The sequence below is a fragment of the Fusarium proliferatum genome (assembly GCF_900067095.1).
Source record: "Fusarium proliferatum ET1 genome assembly, contig: FPRO_scaffold001, whole genome shotgun sequence".
NCBI lineage: Eukaryota > Fungi > Ascomycota > Sordariomycetes > Hypocreales > Nectriaceae > Fusarium > Fusarium proliferatum.
In genome coordinates, this window is record NW_022194790.1 from 1,850,648 (window position 1) to 1,858,950 (window position 8,303).

General features: G+C 49.8%; 3 protein-coding genes across 3 annotated transcripts; 2 read left to right on the plus strand and 1 right to left on the minus strand.

Annotated features, from left to right (window-relative positions):
- Positions 1-124: 124 nt before the first annotated feature.
- Positions 125-1,088, plus strand: FPRO_01479 (uncharacterized protein; the record flags this gene model as incomplete). Its single annotated transcript, XM_031231016.1, has 3 exons — positions 125-441; positions 489-785; positions 839-1,088. 3 exons carry the CDS (start codon positions 125-127, stop codon positions 1,086-1,088), a joined length of 864 nt encoding a protein of 287 aa, XP_031074994.1.
- A 587-nt stretch (positions 1,089-1,675) lies between these two features.
- Positions 1,676-3,402, plus strand: FPRO_01478 (putative UGA2-succinate semialdehyde dehydrogenase; the record flags this gene model as incomplete). The annotated part of the gene is made up of 4 exons (XM_031231027.1): positions 1,676-1,783; positions 1,834-1,924; positions 1,972-2,341; positions 2,388-3,402. The coding sequence occupies 4 exons, from the start codon at positions 1,676-1,678 to the stop codon at positions 3,400-3,402; spliced, it is 1,584 nt and encodes a 527-aa protein (XP_031074995.1).
- Positions 3,403-5,894: 2,492 nt separating this feature from the next.
- FPRO_01477 (uncharacterized protein) lies at positions 5,895-7,827 on the minus strand (the record flags this gene model as incomplete). Its single annotated transcript, XM_031231039.1, has 3 exons — positions 5,895-7,118; positions 7,203-7,392; positions 7,535-7,827. 3 exons carry the CDS (start codon positions 7,825-7,827, stop codon positions 5,895-5,897), a joined length of 1,707 nt encoding a protein of 568 aa, XP_031074996.1.
- Positions 7,828-8,303: the final 476 nt, after the last annotated feature.

An 8,303-nucleotide genomic window follows, 5' to 3' on the forward strand; every position in this document is an offset into this window, starting at 1 on the left:
ACTCTGTACGATATCGCATGTGGAACAGTTTATAGCTGCTACCAGCAGCCAACACAGCGCAACTTTGAACTCCAATACCACCAAGCAAGCAATCAATTCAGATCAGATCAGATCAATCGCCAACATGAAGTTCCCAACCTTCAAACGCTCTCAGCAAGAGCACGCAGACAAACCAGCCAAGGCAAAGAATTACCGCGTCTTATTCCGGAAGTGGCCTCGCGTATCGAGAAAGGGAACGTGGTGGTTAATGCCTCTTGAGCTGATTGGAATTGTCCCTGCTCTGGTCATCTTTGGCATCTCTCAACCAAATCTTTACCGTACCGATATGTGGCAGATTGGCTGGGAGCACAATCCTCCTCTCAACTCGAACCCTGCCAGAATTCTCTACGCTTATGCCAATTATCAGCCTCAACCAAAGATTGCTCTCATCTGGACACGAACGTGAGTGTACCTCTGACTGTGCCCAAGGGATTGACTAACATGAACAGCTTCACCAATTTCAATGTCGCTATTTCGATCATCTCACTCTTCTTCCTCCTTGGCAAGCTTACTGCCTTTATAATGAGAGTTTGGTATCCCATCTTCGCCACTTTCATCAATGTCAGCATGGTCGCTCTCTACACAGTCTGCGTCTACGGAACCATTGGACCTGACTACACTGATTCACGATATCCCGCTCCTGCAGCTTGGTACTACCGTATTGGGTGCGATATCGCCAAGCCATATGGAAAGTACAAGAGCTGCATGATTGCTCGTTACTCGCTTGTAATTGGTGTTTACATGCTGTAAGTGGTGTATAGTATTCACATGTGCCTCAACTTCACTAACACTGACTCAGGGCAATCTATCTCTGCAATCTGGGATTCAGCATCTATGCCATGCTCCCAAATAAGATCAACGATGTTTCGGACGACGACGACGATGAAGATGGATCTACGACTTCGGAGCCGAAGGGAGGTGTTTGGGAGATGCACAACATGAAGACTCCCAGTATTCGAGCAATGCCGTATACTCCTCGAACACAGGCTTTCCACACTCTAGATCGCCAGCTGCCACTGCGATCTCAGCAAAACAGATACTATGGCTGAAGAAGTATCAAGATGAAATTTGGGTTATGATATGAGGGGACCACTATCATTAATGAGCATTGGGTGTTTGGAGTTAAAGATGATATACCAAGGAACATATATAGCCCGACGAGGCTCGACTTCCATTAACTGTTATTCATATATGAATCTGATAATTAAGTGAGATTTACATGAGTTATCCTTCGCGCGGAATTGCCTATTTCGTAAACACGGCCCGGTCGATTGGTGAAATACAGAGAGATAGCTCCACAAGAATTGCCGGTGTCGAAGCCTCTAAGCTGAAGAATGTTAAGAAACTGCAGGGACTGACTCACTATGGAACTATTTGAGGTTAACTAATCGGCCTTTGGCAATAACATGCCGATATCTCTTGTGCCGGTCCCGCCGGAGCCGATAGTGGTCAAGATACCGGCTCCGGGAGCTTTAGTCAACCCCACACAAGCTTGTTTAACAAGACGTCACCCCGCCATCACCAACCTCGATCCGTCATCGGCAACAGTGAAGCTCCAAGTCTTGACCCTTTATCTCTTCAATTGATTGATTGCATTGTATGTTTGACTCTGTCAAGCGTGAGTCGAGATATCAAGATGGCTCTTCTCCAACGATTGGCCGCTCCATCGCGAGGAGCTCTGCGACAATCTCCAGTCATCTCATTGATGCTCACAAGGAGAGCTTCCAATGTCGCTCCCCCAAAGGTACACATCTCACAGTCTGAATGATTGATTACAGGACTAATCTCTTGTAGCTCAAAGATCCATCACTTCTCAAGCAGGATGTTTGTTACGTCAATGGTGAATGGGTCAAGGCCGGTTCCGGCAAGACATTCGAAGTCCATGGTGAGCTACACCCTCTCATTCAACAATGTCATATACTCACAGTGTAGATCCCTCCACTGGCAAACTCATCGGAACGTGCCCCGAATTCAACTCCAAAGATACCCAATTAGCCATCAGCGCTGCTGCAGATGCGTTCCCTTCATTCCGCGCCAAGACGGGCCGTGAGCGCTCAAAGCTACTGCGCGCTTGGTATGATCAAATGGCCGCCAATGCTGAGGATATCGCAAAGATTATTACCTGGGAGAATGGAAAGCCCATCGCCGATGCCAAGGGTGAGACAACATATGCTGCAAACTTTCTCGAGTGGTTCAGTGAGGAAGCACCACGAGTATATGGTGACACAATTCCAAGCTCGGTTCCTGGAAACCGTGTTTGGACTATCAAAGAGCCCGTTGGAGTCTGCGGTCTCATCACACCGTAAGTTAGTTTCACTCTCACAGGAAGCATAGCTGACGTTCTTTAGATGGAACTTCCCTGCCGCCATGATCACACGAAAAATCGGACCAGCCTTGGCAGCAGGTTGCACAGTCGTCGCAAAGTCCCCTGCCGAAACACCATTTACTTCACTCGCCTTGGCCGAATTGGCTCACCGCGCAGGCATCCCCAAGGGTGTCGTTAATGTCGTGACCTCGCACGAAAACACGCCCGAGCTCGGCGAGCTTCTCACATCTGACCCTACTATCCGCAAGGTCTCCTTCACGGGATCCACTGGTGTTGGCAAGCTTCTCATGAAGCAGTCCTCTGGCACTCTGAAGAAGCTATCCATGGAGCTTGGTGGCAACGCCCCTTTCATTGTCTTTGATGACGCTGATGTGGATGCCGCTGTGGCTGGAGCTATCGCATCCAAGTTCCGGTCTTCGGGGCAGACCTGTGTCTGCGCCAACCGAATTTATGTCCAGCGCGGAATCTACGATGAGTTTGTGTCCAAGTTTACCGAGAAGGTCAAGTCTTTCAGTGTAGGCAACGGGTTTGACCAGGGCGTTACACATGGACCACTGATCCACGATCGAGCTATTGAGAAGGTTGAGGCTCATGTTAAGGATGCTGAGAAGAAGGGCGGAAAGATCACCATCGGAGGCAAGCGACTCAGCGATCTTGGCTCCAACTTCTATGCACCCACTGTCATCCGTGACATGACCCCTGAGATGGACATGGCCTCACAAGAGACCTTTGGACCCGTCGCTGGTCTCTTCCCCTTCGAGACAGAGGACGAAGTTGTCAAGATGGCCAATAACACCGAAGTCGGCCTTGCAGGCTATTTCTTCTCCCGAGATATTGAGCGTGTGCACCGCATTGCCGAGTCTCTTGAGGTTGGTATGGTTGGAGTCAACACTGGTATCATTTCCGACGCTGCTGCGCCGTTCGGTGGTGTCAAAGAGAGTGGGTTCGGTCGTGAGGGCTCACTGTATGGAATCGGAGAGTATCAGATTACAAAGATGATCACATATGGAGGCATGGGTAAGCCGCTTCAGTCATAGACTGATGAGCATGGCCAACCGATGCGCGAGTTTAGTCTTATGTAATGAAGAATGACGCTATCACCAACAGCGATAACAGTACATTTGCACACGCCAGGTGCTAGCTACAGAGTAGTTTATTTTTCTAGGTATTGAAGATAAGCTGTATAATTGCCATTCTCCTGAGGTGAACACTTTGGTGGCTTTTCAGGGGAATTCTATTATAAAAAGCTTTGAAGCAGCATCATCAACATTTTTGATTAAAGGACACAACCAAATCGTGATCTAAACCATTATGAGCGGCAGAATAAGGCAACTACTACATCTATTTACAATAATAAGGAGCACCCAAGCCACCTACTCACTATTGACGTTGGCTACTCCCTTCGGTCATTTACCATTTCCCTTTAATGATCTGTCCTCGTTCCACTCTTCTTCGCCCACATCATATCTCAACGTAGTGTAAGTCAATGGCAGTTCTAACGCAGACTAGAAATCAACATATCAGCCTCGAATCGTACCTACATATGCACACTAACATTGGTCTCATCCCATTTGGCTTCAATGTCTTCGTCGGTCATGTTAGGTAGGGAAAACCTCTCTATTCTGGGAAGTCTTTCTCCCCAGACCTTTGACATGCCTTGCAATTTGACAACGTAGTGGTTCTCCAGGGCGGATAGCCGAAACAATCCCCTACATATCAAATTGGAGCTGCGTTGCTCGTCCGTTACCCATTGGGACTTTATGAGGTCGATATTGACTGTGTAGGCTTGGTTGAGTGGTCGACCCAGGTCTCTGGCTTTGAGAGACTGGCTAAGCTTGCCTGCAGTAAATTTAGGTATTGGGGGTTTAAGTTTGCCGAGATGCTTAAGGATAGCTTTAACCTGATTTCGTGCAGTGGCCCTACCTTATTCTTCATGTCTTTTTGTAGTTATCGGTGCTGATATGCCTTTAAGAACTTATATATCTTAGGTAGTGGATGCCTGAAAACTCTAGACATAAGCAATATAAGTCCTACGGCAGTTTTAGGATAATTTGATGTAACTTAGGATTGCTTAGGATAATTTATGAGGGCTCAGTAGTCTGCTAGATATCAATAGGGGTTGCTCAACTGAACTGAACTCTTTACTACCTAGGTCGGTAGTTGGTAGCCGTTCCTCCAAAGCTCGCGCCATGGAGTGTCAATCGAGTCCTCACCAAAAGCAGGCGGATTCTGGACGGCGGAGGAGACGAAAGATGTATCCGGGAGAGTGTTGCTCCGTTCCTCAACTGAAGTAGGCTGGTTCTCGGCGTGTCCATTGGCGGTGGATGTAGACATTCACGATACAATTGTTGGTACGGAAATACTGGAGGAAGTACTAAAAAGGTGTCGACGCGAATAGTTCCAACCTCCACCTCGTCGTTATCCACAATTGTTTGCGTCCTTAACGCATACGTATCTATAGACTCAGATAAGGTGTCGATATCCCCGACAAGCCACAAGGCACCAAGAAGTCGATAGGACACAAAGTCGATTCTTGTGCGCGACAAAACGAGGGCCGGTTCCGGAGTTGATAGTAAGGATAGAGGCGACAATGTAAGTATCACGACCTTGAAATTAATCTGCGGTATTTGTCCCAATCTGGCAGGGTCTTGGCATTTCTAAAGCCTTGAGTGCTTGAAATCTTTGGAGTGCCTACCAGGGCCTTGGTATTTCTGGCCTTGATGTTAGCGAAATGCTAAAGTCTTTTATTTAAAGAACTCGGTTATTCTTAGGTAGCAGAAAGCTCAAGGCTTTAGTCCCAAATAATATAGATCTTTAGGTAATCTTAGGACAAGTTAGGATCAAAGCATAAACTTCGTAGACTCTTTAACTCCTAGTTTTAAATCTTCTGGTTCGTTATAGTCTTTTAGACATGGTGAAGAGACTCCAGACGGTCCATGGGAAAGGCCAAGGGTGAGGACTAGCAAGTGTAATACTAATGCTCCAAGGCAACTCAATTAATATAGATAACGCCACATGGTATGAATGAATGAAGACCATGATCAACCATATCTATTGCTTAAGACCTAAGCTGACATGATGGAAACAGATTTCAAAGCTCAACTGGTAAAGATAAAGCAATCACTTCATGGGTACAGACAAGGTATTCAACACGCAGCAGTTGTATTATTAGGTATTAATTATCTCCATCCCGGGTATCAGACAAGAAAAACAAGAAGCAACGACGCGGGCAACTCGACTCATCAAAGTCGAAAGCCCATTCAACATTTTTTTTGGTGATTTTCGGACATCCATCAGGTATCCCTTTTCTTCAACATCCTCCTCTCCTCCGTCATATTCAGTAACTTAGCTATGGAAATTGGTATCAGTGAAGCAGTCTCGACAGGGTATCTCGGTATCTTGTGAAGAAATGCAGTTCCATCCTTCCATTCCCAAACCTTCTCAATGCGCGTGTTGTATGATGGTGTTGGGGTTATTGTTTCATTGTGAATTCAGTCGTAAATCTCAACGCTCAGCGCCGGGCAACCCTCTAGGCGGCGGCGGTGACAACGGGAGCGGGAGCGGCGTCCTTAGGCTTGTCCTCAGCCTCGGGCTCAGTGGGCTTAGCAGGCTCCTCAATCTTGGGGGCCTCCTCGGTCTTGAGCTCCTCAGTCTTGGCCTCGGTAGGCTCCTCCTGGACGGTCTCCTCCTTGTTCTCCTCGGCGCGCTTCTCAGCAGGCTTGGGGGACTTTCCGCGGATGGTGTTGCGGAGCTTCGAGAAAGGAGACTCCTTCTTCTCTCCCTCAGCAGGGGCGGGAGACTTGTCACGCTTGCCGAAAGCGAAAGGCAGAGAAGACTTGCGCTTCTCCTTGAGGTCCTTCTTAGCCTCAGGGGCAGGGGAAGTGGCGGCAGCAGTCTCGGTGGTTTCAGTAGGGACGGTAGCGGGGTTGGAAACGTCAACAGCGAGAGGAGTGGTAGCCTCAACAGGGGGGATCACAGGAGCAGTGGTCTCAGCCTCAGCCTCCTTGGTAGCCTCAGGCTCAGTAGGCTTGAGCTCAGGGGTCTTCTTCTCCTTCTTGGAGAAGACGTTACCGAAGAAGCTGTTACGCTTGGTGGCGGTAGGCTTCTCCTTGGGGCTCTCCGCAGGCTTGTCCTCAGCAACAGCGGGGACGGCCTCAGGGGCAGTCTCCTCAGCGGGCTTAGCGGGCTCCTCAACGGCAGCGGGAGCAACCTCCTCGATAGGCTTGACAGGCTCGTCGATCTTGGGGGTCTCCTCAACAGCAGGGGTCTCGACAGCAACCTCATCGGCGGGCTTGGCCTCGGCCTCCTTCTTCACTTCCTCCTTCTTGGACTCCTCCTTCTTGCCGAAGCCGAAGAAAGATGTTCGCTTGCGGCTGGCAGATCGGCGCTTGGGCTCCTCAGGCTTGACATCCTTGATCTCCTCCTCCTTGGCGGTCTCCTCAGTGACGGGAGCAGCCTCCTCAGTGGCAGGGACAGCAACGGCAGCCTCGGCGGGAGTCTCCTCCTTGGCGGCCTCAGCAGCCTTCTCCTCCTTCTTGACAGGAGTAGGCTTGAAGCTCTCGAGAGTGGCCTTGTAGGTCTCAGACTCAGTGACGGTGGTGGCAAGCTCCTTAGCCTCGGCAATCTTGAGCTTCAGCTGAGAAACCCAGTTGTCGCGCTCAGCGGTGCTGGAAGCCTTGAAAGTGTGCTTGTTGCCCTTGGAGGTGAGGTGGAACTTGTGGGAGCCGTCAACCTCGGGCTCTGTGGCATCAGCCTGTGGAAATTGGTGGTTAGCTTACTCTGACATGTCGGCAGTTGACACTGCAGGAGACGGGAGTTTTGTGGGTCCAAAACTTACCAGGCTGATGACGCTAGAGGGGCTCTTCTTATCACCAACGAAGAGAAGACCCTTGCCAGTCTCGGAAGCCCAAGCAATGTTAGAGTGAGCAGTCTCGGTGGACTTCTCGCTCTTGAGGTAGTGGGAGAGAGCCTTGGGCTCGACAGCCTCGGTGCCGAAGAAAAAGAATTCCTTGCTGGGGATGAGGTTCCTGAAGGGGGCGTGAAGTTAGTGCCCTGTTCTTGATAGTTCGAGAACTGAAGCGTTTGCAGTAGCAATGTTTCTTCTGTGGAAGAAGATGTAGAAAACCTGCTGGCGGCAAGGCTGGGACTTGTATATGCAATTCTACTTACTTGGGGAAGCTCAGGCCTTGAGCCTTGTGGTTCAAGTGACCCTCCTCCACGGGCTTAACCTCCTCCTCCTCCTTCTTCTCCTCAGCCTTAGCAGCCTCCTCGGCAGGCTTGGTCTCCTCGGCGGGCTTCTCCTCTGTAGCGGGAGAGGTCTCGGCGGCGACAACGGGAGTCTCTTCGACAGGCTTTGTCTCGGCGGGAGCCTCAACAGCAGGGGCAGAGATGCCAGTGGCAGGGGCAGCAATCTCAGGCTTGGTCTCCTGAGGGGCCTCGATGTTCTTCTGTTCCTCGGCCATTTTGAAAGATTTTGGGGGGTATCAAATGAGATTGGGTATCACAGCAAACAAAGACGTTGGTATAAAAAAGGAAAGAAAAAAGGAAGTTAATCCAGAAAAAGGCGTTGGATTTAGATGGAGCTGAAGAGCAGGTAGAGGGGAAAGAAGAAGGAGGGAAGAGAGGTTTCGTAGCAGACGGGGAGGCTTGGGGTACTTATTTGTTGGTGTCTTGCTGTGAAAAAGGGATCAGAAGAGAGGTATCTTATCCCATGGACGCCCAGGTTGGAAGAGTACGGTACATTCAGGCAGGGTAACACACAGTGAACAGGGCTAAAACTGAGGACGTGGGTCCGGGCGGGGCGTGTGCAGAATTGGGCGGGAATTAGGGGAGTGAAGAGATTAAAGACCGGCAAGGGCAGGGTTAGTAGGGAAGGGAACCTAAAGGGGGGAGAGAGGGAGGAGTCATCAGTGTGCTGGCGCCTCATATCAGCACCTCA